The following is a 22,933-nucleotide window of genomic DNA, read 5'->3' as shown; positions in this document are numbered from 1 at the left end:
GAAAAGGAAAAACGCACAGAATAAGAGGCGCATTGTTTTTTTGGATGAAACTTGGAAAGAAAAACATGCGCTGGGGTGGGGGGAGGTCTTGGGCGCTTCCATTCCTGATCCGGCTGCTCCACGCCGGTTCCCGCTGCGGCCGCCGGGCACGTGTGGCGGCGTGGCCCGGGGTCAGGGCGCGAGCAGCGCGAGCAGTGCGCGCGGGCCCAGCAGCGCCGCGAGCAGGAGCGCGAGCTGGGGCGCGGGCGCGGCGCCGGGGGCGCGCAGGCAGGCGGCGTAGGCGTCGAAGGCCACCTCGCGCAGCGCGCACAAGTGCTCGGCGCGGCAGGCCGGGCCGCAGGCTTCGCGGTCGTAGCTGACCGAGTTGTAGACGTAGTAGCGCTGCAGCGCGCCGGGGTCGTCGGCGATGCGGCCCAGCGCCGCGTGCATGGAGCGGGCGCCTGCGTCGGGCACCCCGTAGGCCTCGGTGAGCCGGTACTCTGGCTCCCAGAGCGGGGTCCCCTGCGCGTTCGCCTGGCTCAGGTTCACGAAGTAGGTCACCATGTCCTGGAGAGAGGGCGTGAGGAGGGCAGGCCATGAGGAGCTGGCAGCTTCCACCCCCCCAATCCTACACCTCGCATTGCCCCCCCCCCCCCCCGCCCAATTCTTATAGCTCTCAAAATGACTGCTGCTGGTGAGCATTTCCTACTTGCGGGGTATGCCTGGTATGCTGATGCGGTAACTGCAGTTATCACCCCATTTCACAGATGAGGAAACTGAGTCCTAAAAAGTTTAGTTATTTCATTTGTCCAGAGTCCTACAGGTGTTGTGGCAGAGGCGGGTTTGGAATCCAGGTTGGGTTTTGTTTGTTTGACAGAGAGAGAGAGAAGGAACACGAGCAGGGGGAGTGGGAGAGGGAGAAGCAGGCTTCCCGCAGAGCAGGGAGCCCGACGTGGGGCTCCATCCCAGGACCCCGGGATCATGACCTGAGCGAAGGCAGACGCTTAACGACTGAGCCACCCCCAGGCGCCGCTGGAATCCAGGTTGTTAACCCCGTGGCCTACTCATTTTCTGTCCCAGGTACGCAGAGAAGCTCAGTAAATATTTACAGAATTAATGGATAAAAAGCAACTTAAAGAAGTGTCAGGGAGTGCCTGGCTGAAAGAGATTATGGAATTGTGATTGAGGAGGGTTTGAGATACACCCAAGACTCCTAGGATCAGATGCATCTTCAGAACTAGAATCTGGAAAGGCTTATCTGTCCGATGCTTTACACTTAAATTTGTGGGCCTGCCTCAGGTCACCAGCAGTGGGCTAAGAGGAGCTGCCACGTATGGAGGGCAGCTTCCCCCCGAGGCACGTTATGTTATTTCATTCCGTGCTCTCCAAACCCTGTGAGGGACTGTTACTCCCATTTTACAGATGAGCAGAGGCAGGAAGAGGTAAAAAGTCTCATGAGGGGTGGAGCCAGGATTCAAACCCAGGCCTGTCTGCCTCCTTTCCTGAGAAGGCACGTCGGGGGTGGGGGGGAGGTGGGGAACCAGCCGGCGATTCCTCTGCCAAGGCCCTCTGAGTGCCCATGTGGACAACAGGCCACACTCTCGAAAGACCTCAGACCTCTTCTCTGTGTACACTTACTCTAGAGTCAAGGACCTAGGTCATCCCATCCAGTCCCTGGCTTTTAAGTGTCCTCTCTCAATCACCCGATTAAATCTCTATACCCTCCTCTTCCTGGGCCTCCAACCTGATACCCAGCTGCCTCGTCCTCAGCATTTTCACTGGGACACCACTTAGACCTCACCAAGTTAACAGGTCCCAAACCAGACTTCTGATCTTCCCTCTGAAACCTGCTCGTCCCACAGTGATCCCGGTTCAGTAAAGGGCAGCTTCACCCCTCCAGGCGCTGAGGCCAAAGCTTGGCTCCTCTCTTTCTCTCACACCCTCATCCAGCCCACCAGCAAATCCTGCCTTCTCTGCCTTCAGCAGACATCCAGGATCTGGGGCGTCTCGCCGCCCCACTGCCACCCCCTGGCCCATGCCACCATCACCTCTCGGTGGTTATCGTGGTCCCCTCCTAACTCACCCTTCCCCACCCCCCATTTCTGGCCTTGCCCCCTACAGCCTGTTCTCTGCATAGCCGGCGGGGTGACTTTGTAATATTGTAAGTCAGAATATTTAATTCTGCCCCAAACCCTCCAGATCCAGAGTCCTAATCACGGCTGACGGGATCTGACCTCGTCCCTCCCACCCTCCCCTTGTGCCTTCCTCTGCGGCCACGTCCTCCTCGCTCTTGCCTGACACGCCAAGCACAGTCCCATCCAGGGCAGCTGACTTGCTCTGTCCTCCGCCTTCCCCGGATGCCCGAGTGGGTCCCTCCCTCAGTTTCCTCAGAATTCACATGTCACCCTATCAGTGACACTTCCGTCCCACCCACCTCACAGCATGCACGTGCGCGTGCACACACACCCGACAACGGGCACACCTACCCCCTCACTCTGCTTTGTCCTTAGTGCTTCTCTCCATGCCATACTTAGCGTTCCTTATTATTTATTGTGTGTCTCCTGTAAGAACCTCAGCTCCAGGAGAGCAGTGACTTTGTCACTGTTCACTTACGTAACTCCTGAGCTCAACACAGGGTCCGGCTCATGGTAGATGCTTAGTACATTTTGTTGAATAAATTAAGGAATACTATTTCTTTGCCATTTCAACAATCACAAGCCCATCCCAGGAAATGAGGGGTTGCTCAATGAGTTAGGGGCCGGCTTTGGCTGAGGCCTAGTCGGTGTAGGCATGAGGTGGGCAATGGGCATGAGGTCACACTGCAGGAGGCCTTGAACACCAGGCCAAAGAGATCCCGTTTATCTTGTGGGCACTGGGGAGCCATTGAAGGTTTTTGAGCAGGAGAGAGACAAGTGCTTTAAAAAGATCAGTGCCTTCTGTAGTATGTAGTAGATGAGCTACAGCAGGGCAGGGCTAGAGGTAGAGAAGCCAGGTAGGAGGCTGTGATTTAGGGCGAAGGGAGATTTGGGGACAAAGAATTGACCTGACTTGGTTGCAGATTTGGAGTGGCTCAAGGGAACCTGAGCTCTAGAAGAGGGTGGCTTAGCTGGAAGGAGTTAGGGAAGGCGGTGATACATTCAGGTCCCTCCCCATCCTCCCCCTCGGGCCCCAGCAGACCCAGCGCTCCTGACCTGCAGGCTCAGTGAGGCTCGGTCATATTCAAATACCCGGATGCCTGGATTGTTGGCCCCGTTGACCACTCCAGGTAAGGTGGTTTTCCATGGGGTGACTCCAGGGGTAAGGAACATGACACTGATGGGAGCACCTTTCAGGAGAGAGACCGTGGGACTGAGAGGGAGGCTGGCAAGAGGAGGAGGGGGCTGGGCCAGCAGCTGTCCTCCGCGACGAGTACCTGCATCACTGTAGAACATCCGGAAGCTGTCGGTGTGGTGGTGCCCGAAGAACTGCCCTGCGATGACTCGATGGTGCTTCCGGACCACCTTCAGGTACTCCTCATTGAAGCCCTCCCGGAACCACGCTTTGTTCCGCGTCTTCTCGAAGAAGCCCGGGGGCACGTGGCCAATAATGTACACCTGCAAGGAAAGGGTGCCCAGGAGGGGCTCAAGGGTGCCCCTCCCAACCCCTCACTTCCACCTCGCAACACCTGCCCCTCTCGCCAGAGGCAAGCAGACAGGCTCCAGGGTCCCCCCAGAGCCCACCCCCAGGCAGATGCCAGCACTCTAAGGCCCCAGCGATGATTTTACCAGGTTTCCCACCTCTGCGCCTTCGGGCGGGCTAAGCCTGCCACGTGGAGTACCCTTCTCTTTTTCCCAGACTGCCCTGAGGATGGGAAAAGCCCCCTCCAGGCGCCAGGCTGATGAAGGACCCTCAGTAATATCACTACGGGCCCCTCGAGTGAGTGGGTGAGTTTGTGCAGAGGTGGGAGACTTGTTCAGGAAGTGACCCCAGAGAGGGTAGCAGGTGGAGGTGGGAGCCCTTACCATCTCCTTAGCTTGGGATGCCCGGGTCAGCACATCTTCCAGCCACCGGAACTGCTGGGCAGGGTCTGCCATGCCAGCCGTCTGCTCATTGCTGCTGTAGTACAGATTGGTGTTGAGGACCACGATTCGCCCAGCCCCACTCAGTCCCGGCAACTTCTCAGAATAGAAGGCACCTAAGGTGTCACAGCCAGGGAGAATCTGAAGGATCCCTGCGTCAGACGAACACGCCTCTGTGGCCCTCCATCTCACTCCCACCTTCTGCCCTCGCATCCTCCCTTCCCATCTTTCCTGTAGGAGGGGCGTGGTGAGAAGAGCAGAGGCTCCGGAGGCCCGCTGGCTCAGCTCAAGTCCTGGCTCCAGCACTTATTAGCTGTGCAGCGTGGGAACAGTTAGCCTTCAGCGCTCTGTGCTTCAGTTTCTCCCTTTCTATAATATGAAGAACAGTAAGATGCGTCTGCCCCTCCAGATCCACTGTCAACCCTGTTCACTCAACCCTCTGTCCCAGAAGCTGATCTCTGTGGACTAAATCAATGGCTTCTGGTTGGGTTTGACCCGCTGGGACTGAGGACAGGGAAGAGAGTAGCCAGGGTCACCTTGGACTGGCCGTGTCTCTGGATCAGTGGTCCTCGGCTGCTGATTTTGTCCCCCAGGGAACGTTTGGCAGCGTCTGGAGACATTTCGGGTTATGGCAATGGAGGGTGTTCCTCGTATCCAGCGTCCGTGGATGCTACTGAACATCTTACAATGCATTGGGCAGCCCCGACGATGAATTATCTGGCCCAAGATGTCGGTAGTGCCAAGGGTGGGAAACCCTGCCTGAACCAGAGGTCACTGCCCCTTCCTTGTTTCCATGAGGGGGTCTTGGCATGTGCTGAGAATAGCGCCTGGCACCCACTAAATACTCAGGAAATGGTCACTTAGGATCCTCGTGAGAGCCGTTGAGAGCATGGGCAGTGCAGTCAGCCCTGGATTCTGCTCTCAAGTGGCCACCTCTAAGCTGGCTGATCTTGGCCAAGGGACTCGACATCTTTAAGCCTCTGTCTCCTTACCTGTAAAATGGGGATAAAATCAGTACCATCTCCTGGGGTCGTGGTGGGGACAAAATTTGATCAGACCTTGGCAGACAAGGAAGTACTTATACTTGCAAATGGTGCTAGTACCTTCTTTGAAGAGAGCGATGGATTCATTACTGAGCCAGGGTCTCCACAGTTCTGCTACCCGATCATAGATGTTGTTGCTCCCTGCCGGGAACTGGTTTTTGGGGTGAAAGTCATGATTTCCCAAAGCAGCGTAGACTTTGGTATCTGGGATGAAAAAGAAACATATAAATATGTTTATGTGACGGTGCTCAGTGGAGTTGGTACTTTTCAGGCCGCCCCTGGCCATCGGAGCCCATGGGGGAGGGCCATAGCACAGATGAGCGAAATACAGAGATAAACAGAAAACAACATACAGTAGATTCTGGCGGCACATTGCTCAGACCTGGGAAAGAAGAGTAGTGAGTTCTCTGATCCCAGTTCCTAACCCCATTCCCAGCAGAGAGTTTCCTGGTGGGAAGGAAGCAGGAAGCATAAGAGGACAGGAAAAAGAAGGGTGGAAGATCTACATAATCTCCCCGTCCCTACTGAGTCCCTTGGTAACGCAGTGCTTCACGTTCTTGTCCATTCCAGGTCCAGTTACAGTAGGGGGAGGGGTCTGGTTCACCCTGGGAGCCTTAGGAGTTTCACGCATTCCGTGATTCAGAAGGTGTTTATCAACACCTCGTGTGGGCCAACGCATAGACCCCGGAACCAGGCACCCAGTGCCAGTCCCAGGGGCCTCGAAGTGCAGTAAGTAGGGTTGACAGGTATTGACTGAGGTGGGAGGATTGTCACAAAAAAGCGAAGAGTCTCGGGCGCCTGGGTGGCTCGGTTGTTTAGGCGACTGCCTTCGGCTCAGGTCATGATCCTGGAGTCCCGGGATCAAGTCCCACGTCAGGCTCCCTGCTCAGCGGGGAGTCTGCTTCTCCCTCCGACCCTCTTCCCTCTCGTGCTCTCTCTCATTCTCTCTCTCTCAAATAAATAAATAAAATCTTAAAAAAAAAAAAGGGAAGAGCCTCTTGCTGTGGAAGTGGGGGTCAGGGTGGGGGTGGGGGTCAGAGAAGGAAGTGGCTTGTGAATCACCCCTCAGTGGGAGGGAGCCCATCAGATGCATTTCCTTTATGTCTATGTCTGACAAGTAGTAGTTGCTCAATAAATGTTTGATGAGAAACAAAAACTCCTCTGAGCTCAGGGTAGGGTTTTGCCCTTACAGGAGCTTGGCATTCCCCAGGGAGTGAGTGACCTTGAACCAGTGAGGGAGGCGGGCACGTCTAATTCCCCATGGGGAAGATGTTTTCACCAACTTTTTGCCCTGGAGAGCCCACAAGGTCTGGGAGGGCTGAAAGCTCCACAGAAGGAGAAGGTCGGAATCCCATCGGGAACTGTTTGCCAACCCAGAAGCCACCTCTGTCACTGCCCGGAAAAAATCTCACCTCTTTAATATAAATGCCGGCAGCCATTAAGAATCCTTTTAGAGGGGCGCCTGGGTGGCTCAGTCGGTTAAGAGTCTGACCCTTGGTTCCGCTCAAGTCATGATCTTGGGGTCGCGCTCAGCGGGGAGTCTGCTTGAGATTCTCTCCCTCTCCCTCTGCCCCTCCCCCCCTAAAATAAATAAATCTTTAAAAAAAAAAAAAGGATCCATTTAGAAAAAACACAAACCCCTGGAATTCCAAGGACAGATGAGAAGGGAGGGAATCTTTCCCCTTTTTTGCTGCTTCTTTGTGCCGGGCACTGTGAGAAGCCCCTTACGAGCATAAACTCCATGCGGGCACAGCCTGGCATCTAAGTCCACGGCCAAGGTCCCTCCTCCTAGAATGGTATCTCACTCCTAGTAGATACTCAGTACATATTTGTTGACTAGATGAGTGAGTGGATTACTTAATCCTCACAACAACCTTCTGGTCAGGCACCATGATTTTCCTCATTTTGTGCAGACAGGAAACGGAGTCTCCAGGGCATGGCCCAGCCGGAAAACTGGCAGAGCCTGAGCTGGGAGCAGGCTCTGTGTTCACCTGCATTCACCGCTAAGCCCTGCTGGAGAAATTGGGCCAGGGTTCACAGTGACGCAGGTGGCAACGTGGCAGGAAGAACACATGATGCATGTTAGGGACCCAAAATCTCGAGCTTCGGTCCCTTCCTCCTCTCCAGTGATTTGCCTGACTTCTCCGTGCTTCGGCTTGTTTATCTATAAAATGGAGAGTGTTCTGCTTGACCTGTGTTGCTATAATTCTCGAATAAGATAATGTCTCCTTTCAGTTCTTCTAATATATTCTTATTTTAACATCTCTACAGGTGGGTTGTGACTTCTCATTGAGGCCACGAGACAGCACCGTTACACTCTAACAGCATTTTCTTCCTTAGTAATACATAAGATAACAATGCATCTAAACAGTCGATGGCATCTTGGATTATTAGGAAATTCAATAAATGTGCAAGTGTGTTATAAACGAGAGGATCTTCTAATTTACATTTGTATGTGAACTCATAGTTGTAAAGTATTTTCTTTTTTTAAATATTTTGTTTATTTATTTGACAGAGAGAGAAAGAGCACAAGTAGGCAGAGCGGCAAGCAGAGGGAGAGGGAGAGAGAGAAGCAGACTCCCCACTGAGCAGGGAGCCCGATGCGGGGCTCGATCCCAGGACCCTGGGATCATGACCTGAGCCGAAGGCAGACGCTTAACCAACTGAGCCACCCAGGCGCCCTTTAAAGCATTTTCTTGTCCATTATTTCACTTTTATTCCAGAAGCCCCGGCGGAGCAGAGAAGAGTGCTCAGAGTCAGATCTGAGTTTGAATCCCTCCCTAGGAACTGGCTAGCTTTGAGCCATCAATGCCTTATCCACACATCCAGACAACGGTGCATAAAATGATTCACGTTGAGGGAAGGAGGTGGGAAAGGAGGTTGCCTCGAGGTCAGATGTGGGATGGTGACAGCAGCTGAGGGCCCCTCCCGGAGTGGTGGCGGGGGGTGGTGGGTCACGGTGGTGCTCAAACCAGGATTTGTGTCCCCGCCCTTGCCACATGACCTTGACCAGTTTGCTTGACTCCAGGGCTCACATTTCTCACCAGTAAAATGGAGAGAGTAATAGCACTTCTCTCCAGGAACGTCACAACAGTGAATGAGCTACGGCCTATTAGACTCTTAGAGCAGCGCCTGACACTTAGCACTCAGTACAGAGATACGTACAGTTACTACTGCGCTAATATTTATTTTTATTATCATCAGTCCATATCCGGGGCCTGCCGATCCTTGTCTAAGACCTTTAGAGGATGCACCCGTTCCAGAACCCGAAGGAGGTGGGGGTGGGGGCTAGCGGGCTGCTCTGACAGGTCCCCAGCTGACAGCCTGAGGGCCTGATTCAGTCCCTGGCACCTTGTGTTTGGCACAGCCTGCCTAAAGACATTTTCGGGGGCGCTAGATGGGGCATGCAGAGCCCATTCTCCCTGTCACGTGCCACGGGACTACTGCCACAACCACTCACAGGTTCTGCCTGCTTTCCTGGGCTCTGAAGTCCTTGGAAGCACCGAGAATAGCACCTGGGCTGGAAATCAGCATCTCTCAGAGGCCCCGGCAGCCAGGATGGTTTAAGGGCGGTGGATGGCAGCTCTGGGGCCACAGCAGGACATAGGGCTACATGCAAGTCCCCGTGACACCTGCCGGGAACGATGCCTATACATAACTGCAGGTGCCCCGAGAAGGAGCTGTGAGACGCTGTAAAACAGGCTCGGGCAGAAAGCAGTGAAATGTCAGGCATTTCCGTCCACTGGATTCTGCATGGAAACACAGGCCAGCGATGGCTCGCGTTCCTCGATCGGTCGCTGTGAGATCTGGCCAGCAGCCAGCGTCGTCCGTGGTGGAAGGTTGTTCCTCCATATCTTGCTGCTGTTACTGAGCCACCCCCACCGGGCCAGACTCCGCCTGGGCTTCAGGCAATGCTGCGGGGTGGAGGGGGTGGGGGAGACTCCTGACGGCAGGGGGCTTACCTGGAAAGACCTCTCTGATGAGCCCGGTCAGGCGCTCCACGATTCCCAGCACCGCTGCTTCTCCCAGTCTCTCGTTGGGCACGTGAGGTGTGTCATCACTGCAAAACACCACCGAGCCAGTTCCGTGGGGGCAGCTCAGGAAGGGCCCCGAGAAAAGGAAGGGACCGCTCAGCTATGAGGAAACAGGCCGTGGAGCTGGCCCTCGGCAGCCCCTGCGAGGGAAAGGCCAGGCTGGAGGCGGGAGTCACGCAGGACAGAGTTCAAACCCGGGCCCTGCAGGGCACCTGCTGTGGGTCCCCGGGCTGGCTGCTTAACCTCTCCGAGCCTCCACTATCTCATCCGTAAAGTAGGGATAAGACTGGTACCTACTCCTACAGTATTTGTGAGATTTTTTTTTAATTTTTTATTGTTATGTTAATCACCATATATTACATAATTTGTTTTGGTATACTGTTCCATGATTCATTGTTTGTTCATAACACCCAGTGCTCCATGCAGAATGTGCCCTCCTCAATACCCATCACCAGGCTAACCCATCCCCCCACCCTCCACCCCTCCAGAAACCTCAGTTTGTTTTTCAGAGTCCATCATCTCTCCTGGTTCGTCTTGTGAGATTTTAATAAAGCGGGGAAAATTATATATATAAAATGTAGACAAGTGGGACCACTCTCTTCCTTGTAAAGAGCATATTTCCTGGGCAGCTGTCCTAACTTGAGCTCCAATAAAATTCTTCTCCTTTCTCTTTTAAAAAGTAAATTAAAATTAAATTAAATAAAAGGCAGAATAGTAGCTGCTAGGCTGTATTAGTATTATTATGTAAAGAGGGAAGCTTGGGGGTTCGAGTCCCCTCTGCAAGTCCCCAGGGAGTTTGGGGTGGAAAAACCATCTCTGAGTCCTCTCCGTTCCCCAAGGGTCCTAAGGAGTTGGGAGCTGGCATCAGCGTTTACAGTTCATCTCTACTACTCTACGGCAGATCCTGGACCAGCCCTGGGACCGTTGAGTCCCTTGTTCGGCTGGATCCAACTGAGAAAAGGGGTGCATGGATGGCTCAGTCAGACATCTGACTCTTGATCTCAAAACAAAATCCCTGCCCGCCCCCTTTTTCTTCTAGTTTGGAGGATCTAATTCTTTCTTTTAGAAAGCGCTTCCAGTTTCTACAGGTTACCCCTAAGGGATTGCAACTCGCCCTGAAAAGTCAAACTTTTTAGAAACTGAATTATAAAAGGTCCCAGAGGTCATCTCATTCAATGTCCTCTATCTCTGCAAGGTCCCAGAGATTTCCCAGAAACATCATGTTTCTGTTAAAGGATCCTGAATTTCCCAAAGCAGTCGCCTTTCCCAGAGGGATCCCGTCTTTCCGAATGTTCCTCCTTAGAAAATCCAGAGGCTCCCCGAGCACAATCCCCCTTGGGAGCAAGAGTTCAGGGTCAGAGCCTAAAGCTCACTCTCTTCTGAGACGGTTTCCTGAGCTGCTCTGAGACATCTCTGATTCCTGCCAACCACAGGGTCCATCTGAGGGTCATTCCCGGTCACTCTCACGCCACACTGAGGGCCAGCTGGGGGCATCACGGGCCTGATCCTGCCCTGTACAAGTGTCCATTGAGGCTGGAAGAGGGAGCAGGAAGTCAGCACACCAGCCAGCCTTCCTCACCAGCCCCCCCCCCCCCGATTACCACTTCCTGTGAGATGGAGTCAGGTGCCCTGGAAAGCTCCTACATCCCCCAGTGACCCTCTCTCCCGGCTGGGATACAGTGGTCAGTGGGCTTGTCTGTGTCGCCCACAAGACGGGGAGCTCCTTGAAGGCCGGTCTGGGTTTGTATCAGCTCGGTTCCCCAGCGTCTACCCAGGGCTGAGCATAAGACAGGCTGCCCCGGCAAGGGAGGGAGAAAGGAGCCAGTGAGTGAAGGGTGGACCATGAAGGGCAAGGACAGCCAGTTCTGAGGCAAGCTGGAGGACTCGCAGCAGTGTCCTTGGATGAGAAGCAGAAACGGAGTCTGGCTAAGTAGAAATCACCCACCCCACAAGCTATCCTCAGGCAGAGTGGTGCTGTGACCAATGAGAACCCCCGGGGCCAGGGCAGCCAGGACCACTTTCAGCCCCCCTACCTTCATCCCTCCCCGCATGTGGATCACTAAACCCCGGTGGGAGTGGCCCCAGTGTTCATCCCCCTGACTTAAAATCTGGGAGTTCTCGGGGCATCTGGGTGGCACAGTCTGTTAAGCCTCTGACTCTTGACTTCAGTTCAGGTCATGATCTCAGGGTCATGGGATCGAGCCCCTTGTCAGGCTCTGCACTCAGCGGGGAGTCTGCTGGGGGTTCTCCCTCTGCCTCTGCCCCTCCTCCTGCTCTCCCTCCCTCTCTCTCTCTCAAATAAATATATAAATAAATCTTTAAAAAAATAATAAAATCCAGGACTTCTCCACATACCCAGATGTGCCATGACTGTGTCCCCACCCTCAGAGAGAGCTTCGTTCTGCTAAGGCTAGGAGACACAGTCAAGGGCACGGACCGTGGGATCAGCCAGGCCCACAGTTTCTTGGGCAGGCTGTGTCCCTCAAGCTTCGGACCCATCCTCTCTGAATCAAGGCCGGTATGAGGACTAAGGGAGCTAGCGTGGGGAGGGTGCCAGGTCTGCAGGTGGCACCCAGCAGCGGCCCGGTGAAGGGTGGCTTTTGTGACTGCTCTCACCCCGTCCAGAGGATGAAGTCTGGCTCCGGCTCGATCACCTTCATGGCGTAGATGGAGGAATTGATGAGGACCCAGGGAGAGTCGCAGAGGTAGTCGCCCCAGGGACCTGCGCTGGGCACCGGCTGGGAGCCAGCTGATGGGCACACCTGGAGTGGGTCTTCGGAGACCTTGTAGTCAGGGTCAAGGTGCAGGTCAGAGATGTGCCAGAACTTCCCTGCAGGGGAAAGGAGACCCTCTTTGATGCTGGTACCTCCCTGAGCCTGGATGGGGAGGAAGCCCGGGGGGAGTCCCGGCTGGGAGAGAGCAGGCTGCAAATGTAAAACAGCTTCCTCAGAAGCCAGGGCTCAGAGAGAAAGAGCCACAGGTCTGACTTTGCCCAGGGAGGCACTGAGAGGAGCAGAGAAAAAGCTTGGCTCTGTCCCTAACCTGTGACCCTTGACCCTCTCCATTTCTCCATCTCAGGGGACCCAGCAGCAGGGGTTGGGGAGGGGGTGGGCCTCATGACCCTCAAAGAATCCTTTGGGAGTTCTAAGCAGAGTGCTTGTTTGAAAGCAAAGTTTGAGGAGTGCCATGGTGAAGCACTCAGGCTCTGGAGCCACCTGTAAGCTGTGTGACCTTGGGTGAGTTGCTTTACCTCGCTGAGCCCAGAACTAGAGCCAGATCTTCTCAGGCTCCAGGGAAATACATAAAAAATCTGACCTGGGAGAAGCCTTACAACACGAATTGCACTGTAAGATCTTGTACATTAATACCAACAAAAACCTGTGTAGTATGTGTGAAGATGGAGTTCAAGAAAAGGAGGGACCCAACTACAGATTGGGCTGAAACTCGCATGTGTGTAGTGGTTGGTGATTCTGGATGCAGCTGGGAGCTGTCCTGTTTGCCGAATCGGTCCACTGAAACCTGGTCTCAGCTTCCAACCAAGGCTGGCCGAAATGTCAAAAATCTCTTTTGGCATGAGGGGCACCTGGCTGGCTCAGTCTGAGGAGCATGTGACTCTTGATCTCAGGGTTGTGAGTTCAAGTCCCATGTTGGGTGTAAAGATTACTTAAAAATAAAATCTTTAAAAAAAAAAAAGTCTCTTGGTGTGATTGAGAGAAAGGAATCCCAACAAAGAAACAGGCCACATGGGGTGGATTTATCATCCGTACCCAGCACAGGGCCGCGGATAAGTAGTTTCAACGATGCTTATTGAACAGATTTGGCCTCTGCCCTAAATTCCATGTTTTTGGCTAAGACAAGGGTGAGGCCTGGGATTTCCTCACCCTCCATCACTTCCTCCTCCATTTCCTGTGTCACTCCGTGCCAACAGTCAATCCCCCCAGCCCTGCTCCCAGCCCAGGAAACCCGGCCCGGGGCCTGGAAGCCCCCGGCTTCCCAGGGCTGCTTTCAGGGTGGATAGCCACGGCACCACCCAAGCCACAGGACATTCCTTGTGGCCCTAGGAGGGGTCCGAAGGTAAAGTCCAGCCCCGGAGCCTCTCTCCAAGACTTCTCCTCACCTCTCCTTATCTAAGTCTGGTCCCAGGAGAGGATCAGAAGCTTGTTTACACTAGGGTGCAAATGACTGATTAAGTAAGTCATGATCCCTCCCAAGGTCATTACACGGTCACCACAGCCCTGGAGGTGCAGTTGACCCTCGGACAATGCAGGTTCGGGGCACCGACACCCACAGTCAAAAATCTGTGCATAACTTACGACTCCCCCAAAACTTAACTACTAATGGCCTACTGTTGACCAGAATCCTTTACTGATAACATAAACAGTTGATTAACACATATGTTGTATGTTATATGTATTTGCTGTGTTTGTACAATAAAGTAAGCTAGAGAAAAAACGTTATTTAAGAAAAATCATGGGGGTGGGGCGCCTGGGTGGCTCAGTCATTAAGCATCTGCCTTCGGCTCAGGTCATGATGCATCAGACTCTGCTCCGCGGGAAGCCTCCTCCCACTCCCCCTGCTTGTGTTCCCTCTCTCGCTGTCTCTCTCTCTGTCAAATAAATAAATAAAATCTTTAAAAAAAAAAAGATAAAGAAAAATCATAAGGGGGTGCCTGGGTGGCTGAGCCGGTTAAGCGTCTGCCTTCGGCTCAGGTCATGATCCCAGCGTCCTGGGATGGAGTCCCAAGTCGGGCTCCCTGCTCAGTGGGGCGTCTGCTTCTCCCTCTACCACCCTCCCCCCTGCTTGTGATATCTCCTCCCCAATAAATAAAGAAAATCTTTAAAAAAAGAAAAATCATAAGGAAGAGAAAATACATTACCGTACCGTATCAAAAAATCTGTGTACCAGTGGGCCTTCGTAGTTCACACCTGTGTCATTCAAGGGTCGGCTGTATTGATCATTATCCCCATTTTGCAGATAAGGAAACTAAGGCTAAGAGGTCAACATGCCTGAGATCACACGGTAAATGGTTAAGGTCCTGTGGCTCTCTATTTTCTCCCAGGAAGGTGTGATTGCTAAGGGGGTAAAACCAGTGCCCTTTTTTCTTTTTTTTAAGTGAACTCCATGCCCAATGTAGGGTTTGAACTCATGACCCTGTGATCAAGAGTCAGATGTTCTACAGACTGAGCCAGCCAGGTGCCCCGAACTGTTGCCTTTTTATTTTTGATATGTCTTTCTGTAGACAGTCTATACCTGCATGTTTCTCTTTTACCCAAACTGAGAGCCTTTGTTTATAATTGGGGAAATTCAAACTTGTCATACAAATTGTGATCAATATATGTAAAATTACTCCTACAGAGACAAAATCCCAAGCCAAAGAAACGAATTGCCCCATTTCAACCAGTACGTGGGCAGAGTAGGTGGGCTCTCCCCAGCCCCTGCCCGGAGACTGGAAGGGGGTGGCACCTGCTTCCAAGCCTGAGGCCAGGCTGGCCAGGTCAGATAGGGTGAGAGGCCCTTCCTTAGCCCTTCTCTCTGGAGTGCGGTCCCCTGGCTTCCTCTGAAGGCCACGGAGAGACCATTCCCCTGCCTCGAGCAGGCTCTTCTTCAACTAACCATAAAGAGGGAGCCATTCTGTCCCTTTGATGTCAGCCTTCTAAGAACTCCGGGAACATTGCTTCACTCCAGAAACTCCTTGTCCGCTGACGGGCTCACATGTCATCTGTCAGTTTCTCTCTTCCCACGAGCTCCGGTCTAGTCAGAGTATAGAACTGAAACTCCTTCCAGCCTCCCCCAGATTCCTAGGGACCTGTGTGTGTGTGTGTGTGTGTGTGTGTGCGCGCGCCCCAGCGGCCTGACTCCAGGAGAGGCCAGGGTAGTGGAAGGAATGGTGCAGAGAGCTCCACTTCCTTGGGCTCTGGTGTCTTCACTGTGGAGGTAGAGTCCACAGACCTCACACAGACCAACCCACCCCACTCATTCGCCTCGCACGGGCTCTTTCCTGGTTCCTTGGCTGCCTTCTCCAATCTTCCCCAGGTCACTGATCAAATGGCTGCTTTCTCCTCCTCATTCAGGTCTCAGCCCAAAGGTCACCACCTCAGAGAAGGCTTCCTTGACTACGTTTTCTCAAGTTCCACCCCGCCCCAATCTGGTCACTAGCTATCACCTCCCTCAGTTTTATTTTCTTTAGAGCACTCTCACGTGATGAAATGATCCTGTTGACTTGCTTATCATCCATCTTCCCTGTCTACAATGTCAGTTCCCCGAGATCGTGCAGCCTATCTTCTTCATCTCTGCGTCCTCACCACCTAGAACAGTGCCTGGGATGTGGAAGATGCCCAAATATATATTCAATGAATGAGCAAGGCTGTGGGGAGGATGGTGGGACTAGTAAGCCCTCAAAGAATGTTAGCGAGGTGGGCGCCTGGGTGGCTCAGTTGGTTAAGCGACTGCCTTCGGCTCAGGTCATGATCCTGGAGTCCCGGGATCGAGTCCCGCATCGGGCTCCCTGCTCGGCAGGGAGTCCGCTTCTCCCTCCGACCCTCTTCCCTCTCGTGCTCTCTCTCTCAAAATAAATAAATAAATAAATAAATCTCTCTCAAATAAATAAATAAAATCTAAAGAATGTTAGCGAGGTGCCCTATACACTCTCATCTCATTCCATCCTTGCAGCCATTCTGTGAGGTGGGATTCTTATGCCCATTTCACAGATGCGGAAACTGAGGTTCAAACCCAGCCCTCCCAGGCTCCAAAGCTGAGACACAATGTTGCCTCAGAGCCTCCAGAAGATGGCTTTTATAAAACACTTATGTTGCCCATAAAACAGTGGAAGCCACAGGCTTCTATGGAATTAGTCACAGACTGTGAGGAATTAAGCTCTAAAATGTCATGGAGGAGGGGGTGAGTATACTGAGAGGGTGGTGGGTTATCTGGCTTCTAGTCCAGGCTCTCTCATGTGTTGACTGAGGATTCTGGCAAGCCCGTTAGCCTTGCGGAGCCTATGGGTGTTTGACATCTGGCCGGCTGTCTGAGAGCAGCAAATAAGACAGTGAAGAGAAAGGGCTGTAGAGAAGAATCCCAGTACACCACTGGCCCTGGCAGCTGCCCCTGGGGCAGGAGACCCCGGGAAGGTGTGGGGAATGGGGCAGTTCAACACTTTACTCTCAGACCAGACTTCCTCAGATCTTCCTGTGCACAGGGGTCTCATTAAAATTAAGAGTGTTGGGGCTCCTGGGTGGCTCAGTCGTTAAGCGTCTGCCTTCGGCTCGGGTCATGATCGTGGGGTCCTGGGATCAGCCCCGCATCGGGCTCCCTGCTCCGCGGGAGGCCTGCTTCTCCCTCTCCCACTCCCCCTGCTTGTGTTCCCTCTCTCGCTGTGTCTCTCTCTGTCAAATAAATAAATAAAATCTTAAAAAAAAAATTAAGAGTCTCTATATATTCACGCTGCTTGAATCTTTTACAGTAAGAAAGTATTCACGTGTTCCTTCAGTTTTAAGAAAAGGTGTACCAATCTTAGCTGTCATTATCATTCACTATTATTGAGAATATGAATAAATTTGGTATCAATTACAGTGAGTAGTTGAGAGCACAGACCTGGGTTGAAATTCCAGCTCCACGGCCCACTAGCTGTGGGAACGTGAGCAATTCTGTGCCTCAGTTTACTCAGATGTAAAAGGGGGACAACAGCGCCCCCTACATCTTAGGGTCGATGTGAGGGTTAATTGAGATAACAGGAGATAATGCCAAGGCACTCAGCATTGCAAAGCAGCAGGTAGGCTGAATCTGATCCCTGGGGTCCTGCAAGTCCGCCTTTCCCCATGGAGGGAGAAGGGATGAGGGGGGAGTGGCTGCAACCTTCCCCTGTCACCCCAGCGTCCCCTCAGCTGTTGTCCTCTGCAGATAAAGTGCAGATCCGGGAGCCAGGATTTGAGAACAATGGGAAGACAGATCCTCTCCCCTCCTGGAGGTTTGGTGGGCACAGTCCACCCTCCAGTTTAAATTTTGAGAGCTCAGTTCTGCTCCCTATCCCTGGGCAGGTAAAACACTCCTGGTCTTCCTCCTCCATCACCAAACGGGTCACCAGACCCCCTTGTCCACTAGGGGACAACAAATATAAGGCCCAGAGCCTTGTATCTTTGTAAGACCCATGGACATGTTTGGGGGCTGGAAAAAATGCACTGGCTCCGAAGTTCAGGGAAAAAACAATACCATCAAAATCAATGATGTATTTAAAACTTTATTAAAATCATATAATATGAGATCCTTTATGATTCCTGATGGGAGGAGGGAGACTTGCAAAAATAATTCCTAGAACCTAAGAAGGTCTTAAACTGAGCCTACTTACAGTTGGAAACAAGAAAAGGCAGGCAGCAAGACACCTGCCATTTATTTAGCACCTACTGAATGCCAGATGCTGTGCCAAGCACTCTACCCATGCACTCTACTCATGACAAAATTATGACATATATTCTAGTATTGTACCATTTTACAGATGAGGAAAGTGAGCTAGTCAGTGGCAGACCTATGATTCACATCGTGTCAGAACAGAAAAGATCACGATGCACTTTACTCTGTCGCTAGCTAGCAGTGTGACCTTGGATATTTATTTACTTACTTTTAAAGTTTATTTTTTAAAAAAGATTTATTTATTTATTTATTTGAGAGAGAAAGACAGAGATAGTGACAGAGAGCAAGAGCAGGGAGGAGAGGGAGAAGCAGGCTCCCCGCTGAGCCCAACGTGGGGCTCGATCCCAGGACCCTGGGATCATGACCTGAGCCGAAGGCAGACGCTTAACCGACTGAGCCATCCAGGCGCCCCGACCTTGGATATTAAAAAAAAAAAAAAAAATGGTCCTTTAAACTTTTACAGCACATTACAACATATGTGTGTGATCTTGCTTAACTATCATGTTTAAACTCTCCTCTGCTTTATCCCTATCTTGTTTTATAGAGAGTGACATAGAGGCTCAAGGTCACATAGATGTTAAAAGGTAGGACCCAGGTTTTCTGGCTGAAGGCAGCAGGTTGTTTTGGAAAGGGCATGCATGGAACGTGGACTAAGGGAAATCTGGTTTTGAATCTGGGCTCCTCCACACTGGCAATGGCAACTTGAATGAGAGATTTCCCCAGCTGAGTCTCAGTTTCCTCATCTGTAAAATGGGGATCCTGGTGCCCGTGGCAAAGGGGTGGATGTGTGGACGAGAGGAGCGACCTCACCTGCAGCATCCGGCCACGTGGCCGACAAGCCACCCTGAGTGCTTATTCCCTGGGCCCCTCTGCCCCTCGGGCCTCGCTTTTTCTTCTCTTCTAGAGCCTCTGTTTCCTAACCCTAAAATGAGAGTACTGCACAAAGTTATCTGAAGGCCCTGCCAGTTCTAACGCTCAGTGGTTCCTGACTTTTCTCTATGATTGTGTGTAACCCACACCACAGGACGATCTTGGTCGCTATTTTATTTTATTTTATTTTATTTTATTTTATTATTTTTAAAGATTTTGTTTATTTGAGAGAGAGAATGAGAGAGAGAGAGAGAGCACATGAGAGGGGGGAGGGTAGGAGGGAGAAGCAGACTCCCTGCCGAGCAGGGAGCCCGATGCGGGACTCGATCCCGGGACTCCAGGATCATGACCCGAGCCGAAGGCAGTCGCTTAACCAACTGAGCCACCCCAGCGCCCCTTGGTCGCTATTTTAGTCCTTTGCTTTCGACCCTAAGGAATAACCTCCTCTATAAGCTGAGGACCTCCTAAACACAGAGGGTTCCCTGGTTCAAGCCAACATCTACTGACCCCCTGTGTTAAGGACGTAGACTGCCCTCTCTTCACGACAGCCCCACAGGCTTATTCTTGAGGGGAATGTTTGCCTACCGTGCTAACCCCCGGGGACAGGGATTGTCCGTTTCTCTGAGTTAGAAGCTGAAGGACAAGCTGGTGCTGCATGGGGCATATGTGGGAGGGGAGGGAGCCAGCAGGCTGCTACCCCACCCAGCCTCTTGGCTAAGGACCGTGGAAGTAGACACGCCACAGTTCAGGGCAAAGCAGGTATGACTGCTCTCTGATTGGGTGACTCAACCTTCTCCTGCATTTCAGGGAAGACTCGGAGTCTGAAAAAACCTACAAGGGCTGTGGAATTCTTTTAAAATTTAATTTTGTTTTTATCAAGATGAAATCAGAGAGGGAGACAAACCATAACAGACTCTTAATCATAGGAAACCAACTGAGGGTGGCTGGAGGGGAGGAGGGTGGGGGTATGGGGGCACTGGGGGATGGGCACGAAGGAGGGCACATGATGTCATGAGCACCTGGTGTTACATGCACCTGATGAATCACTGACCTCTACCTCTGAAACTAATAATACACAATATGTAAATTAATTGAATTTAAATTTAAAAAAAGAAAATAAATAAAATTTAATTTCTTTTTAAAGTATAGATATATACATTCCAGAAAGTTTGGAGAAAAGATTAAAAATAGTACCTATAAAACCCACCATCCCAAGAGGACCCTTCGAAGGGCATACTGGGTAAGGCAGCTGAGAACAGACTTGGTCGTGCCACTTCCTTGCTGTGCGGCCTTGGGCAAGTGTGCTTCCTCTGAGTTTCACTTGCCTCATCTGCAAAATGGGTATTATAGGAATAGTACCCGCTTTACAGGGACTATAAAAACCAAATGAGGTTTTTCTTCTTTCATTTTTCAAGTGGGTTTTGAAAGGACAGCAGATGTCAAGCAACTAGCCCCAGCCTGGCCTATCGTAAGTCCTAAAAAATAAAGGTTCGCTCTTCTTGGCTCTTTCCTTCAGTGTCCCTTTGTTTGTTTTGACAGCATTATTTTATAAGCAGGGTGAAGTTGTACAGCCTGGGTTCATGTCCCAACTCAGACACTTACTACATGTGTAACCTTGGGTAAGGTGTTTTACTGCTCAGCAAACTCAATAATCCCTACTTGACAAAGGGATTATTTCCAAAGGGGTCTAGGGTCTGCCTCCCAGGTAGAAGGAGGACTTCCACTCAGCCTTCTGCCAGGGAGGTCACCCTCAGAGGGAACGACACACTCTCAGGGCTCGTCCCAGCAATATTTCCACATTTGGGTCACAACATTTGGAGCCCAGTCCCTCTTGGGCATTTAGCTCTGGTCTCCTGCCCCCAGGTTCCTCCTTGCCGGCCTCAAGACGCCCGGCTGTGCCATGGGCTCCCAGCTGCTCCTGGGTAGTGTCCAGGGGAGCACCTTGAGACCACCAACCCTTTGGGCTCCAGCCTGGGAGCACTGAGCCCCACAGAACAAGCAACGAGCAGAGACCTGAGCCTGTCCCTCCCTTTTTCAGCCTCATTCCAGCAGCTACAGAAAGGGTGTTGGGTCCCCTGTCAGGTCCCATCCCAGGACTCCAGCAAAGGGCAACCTCGGATCCTCAGGAGAACCAGAGGTCCAGCCTGCCCACTGACTCCTCTTCCACTGCATGGAAATCTAATAGGCATCTCCAACTGGACGCATCCCTATTCAAACCACCGTCCCCTCCTCCTGCACCTCAGCCAATGACAACTCCGTCCTCCCAGCTGAAGGCAAAGACCCTGGAGTGACCCTGGAGTCACCCTGTCACCCCCACATCTGCCAGCAAGTCTTGTCCAGAATCAGACCGTCTCCAGCCAGCCCCGCTCCTACCATCCTGGCGAGCCTCCATCTCCTCTCACTGGAGGATGACAACAGCCTGCCCACGGGTTTGACTGTTTCTCCTTTATCATGGTGACCAACCACCCCAGTGCGCCCAGGTCACTGAACTTCAGGTGCTCAGATTAGGCAAGTCTCAGGCACACTGAGACAAGTCGGTCAACCTACCTTTATCCACCATGGTCTCTTCTCAACGCACAGCCCAGGGGCCCTTTTTAAAACCTAACACGAGTCAGATCACCCTAAGGCTCTGCCTAAAGCCCTCCGACGATGTCCCATTCCGGCCTGAGTCCTTACACCATCTACATGTTTGTATGCGAGCTGGCGCCAGCCCCCCAGCCCCACCCCCATGGTCCCCAACTTCACCCCTCCCATTCACCTTGCCTGCTCTGCTCCAGCCACTCTGGCCCCAGGCTTGTCCTCACATGTATCCCCTGAGTGTCAGGCGCAGGGCCTGTGTGCTTTCCATGCTCTCTTGCTGGAATGTTCTCCTGGATGTCTATACAGCTCCCTCCCTCACTGCCTCAGGTCTCTACTCAAATGTCACTCCCGGGCCACACTGCAAGTCCCCCCATCCCCACTCCCACCCCTTTCTTCTGCTTTATTGTTCTCCACAACACTTATAACTCCTGGACTATCATGCATTTACTTGTGCAAGTGTCGTTTGGTCTGCTTCTCCCTAGTTGAAGGAATGCTTCCCTAGGACTGGGGCTTTGTTTCCTTTCTTTTCTGCCACATTCCCGGTTCCTAGGATAGTGCATGATATGCAGAAGGCCCTTAGCCAATGTTGGCTGAATGAAGTCGTGAATCTGCCGGCCGCCTTCTTCCTCTACCAGATGGCTGGCTCTTCACACGTACCCACACATCTTCGCAAAGTCAGTGTCCCTCCCCTGGCCAGCTCTGGCCTCCACTTAAGATCTTCAGGCTCAAAGAGCACCCCCACCCCTCACTCACTCACTCTCTCTCCTGGGGCCTCCCTTCCCTAACTTCCTGCCTTGCTATTTTTAGCAGCACTTTCAGCTCTCTCCAAGCGGGAGCAGCTTCCCGGATCCCCAAGTTCATAGTACAAAACAAAGGCAATTGCTGGGGTGCCTACCTGCTTCAGCTCGGGTGACTCCCCAGGGGGCCAGGAAAAGGAGCAGCTTGAGGAGCCTCATCTTTGGGGCTCACTTCCTGGGAGCCACGCGCTTCTCCGGGAGCTGTGGCCGACACTGCAGGTTTTCTATCTGGGTGCTCCTGGCCATGGGCTTGAGCAGAACTTCCTGGCCTGGCGCCCCGTGTGCCCAGTGATCCGAGGCACTGCCTCCTCCAGCTTCTCTCCCTTGGCCTGTCTGGGTGTGAGCTGGGCTGGCCCAAGGAGACACATCGGCCTGGACTTTGAACTCTGCGGAAAGCAGCACTCGCCCTGCCTGTTCCTCAGAGCACATCTGTCCAGCCAGCAGCTGGATTGTCTGAGAACCTCGCCCGGCCCCAGTCACTGAGTGGCAAATATCATCTACTTTCCTCGAGCTTTTACGTTGCCCCACCCCCGCAGAACAAACAGGCCCGGCTGAAATGACTGTGGCCTTGGCCGTCAAAGGGACTTACTGCTAGCTGGAGCTCCAGAGGCCAACCAAGACTAGGTCACACATGCCTCTACGCCAGGAGCCACGTCCCCAGGAGACGGAGGGGGCCTGGGGCAACCCCTGCCTTCAAGAGGGGCCGGGGAAACCAAGGGACTGCAGTTTAGCGGGTGACGTGGCTTGACAAGCCCAGAGGAGGAATCTAACACTTGAGGAAAGGGAGGCAATGGACCCAATCTCCTCTTTTATTATTGAAATTGCCAAACAGAAACAGAAGTAGAATAGATCTTGAACCCTCAGCACCCACACCCTCCAGTTACAGTGACTGGGAACTTATGGCTAATCTACCTCCTTTGTACCCCCACCCCAACTGTACTGGATTATTCTAAGGCAAATTCCAAAGATCATATGGTTTTGCCCACAAATACTCTAGAAGATAAGGACTCCTTTTTTTTTTTTCCCTAACAAAATGATAAAATAGAAACTCCTCACTATCACTAGGTAGATACTCGGTCAAAGTTGAAAGTCCTGATTGTCTCATGATATTTTTTTACAATTGGTTCATTCAAATCAGGATCCAAACCAGGTCTGATGCAGGCAGGCTG

The 22,933-nt window shown here is 52.3% G+C and overlaps 1 protein-coding gene across 5 annotated transcripts; it reads right to left on the bottom strand.

Annotated features, from left to right (window-relative positions):
* Positions 1-21: 21 nt before the first annotated feature.
* SMPDL3B (sphingomyelin phosphodiesterase acid like 3B) lies at positions 22-22,231 on the bottom strand. Of its 5 annotated transcripts, none has more exons than XM_027626409.1 (8): positions 21,863-22,231; positions 11,731-11,944; positions 9,043-9,140; positions 5,141-5,284; positions 3,981-4,189; positions 3,392-3,572; positions 3,171-3,304; positions 22-546 (listed from the first exon to the last, which is right to left on the bottom strand). In XM_027626409.1, exons 1-8 carry the CDS (start codon positions 21,921-21,923, stop codon positions 172-174), a joined length of 1,416 nt encoding a protein of 471 aa, XP_027482210.1. In that variant the 5' UTR covers positions 21,924-22,231; the 3' UTR covers positions 22-171. The 5 variants fall into 5 exon arrangements, with proteins under 5 accessions (XP_027482210.1, XP_027482215.1, XP_027482220.1 ...); XM_027626414.2 differs by having other exon boundaries at positions 3,981-4,153; positions 21,863-22,228; XM_027626419.1 differs by lacking the exon at positions 21,863-22,231 and adding an exon at positions 20,935-20,957.
* Positions 22,232-22,933: the final 702 nt, after the last annotated feature.

This window comes from Zalophus californianus, chromosome 4 (assembly GCF_009762305.2).
Source record: "Zalophus californianus isolate mZalCal1 chromosome 4, mZalCal1.pri.v2, whole genome shotgun sequence".
Classification (NCBI taxonomy): domain Eukaryota; kingdom Metazoa; phylum Chordata; class Mammalia; order Carnivora; family Otariidae; genus Zalophus; species Zalophus californianus.
Note: the sequence above shows the minus strand (reverse complement) of the source record. Positions and strands in the feature narration are given on the sequence as shown.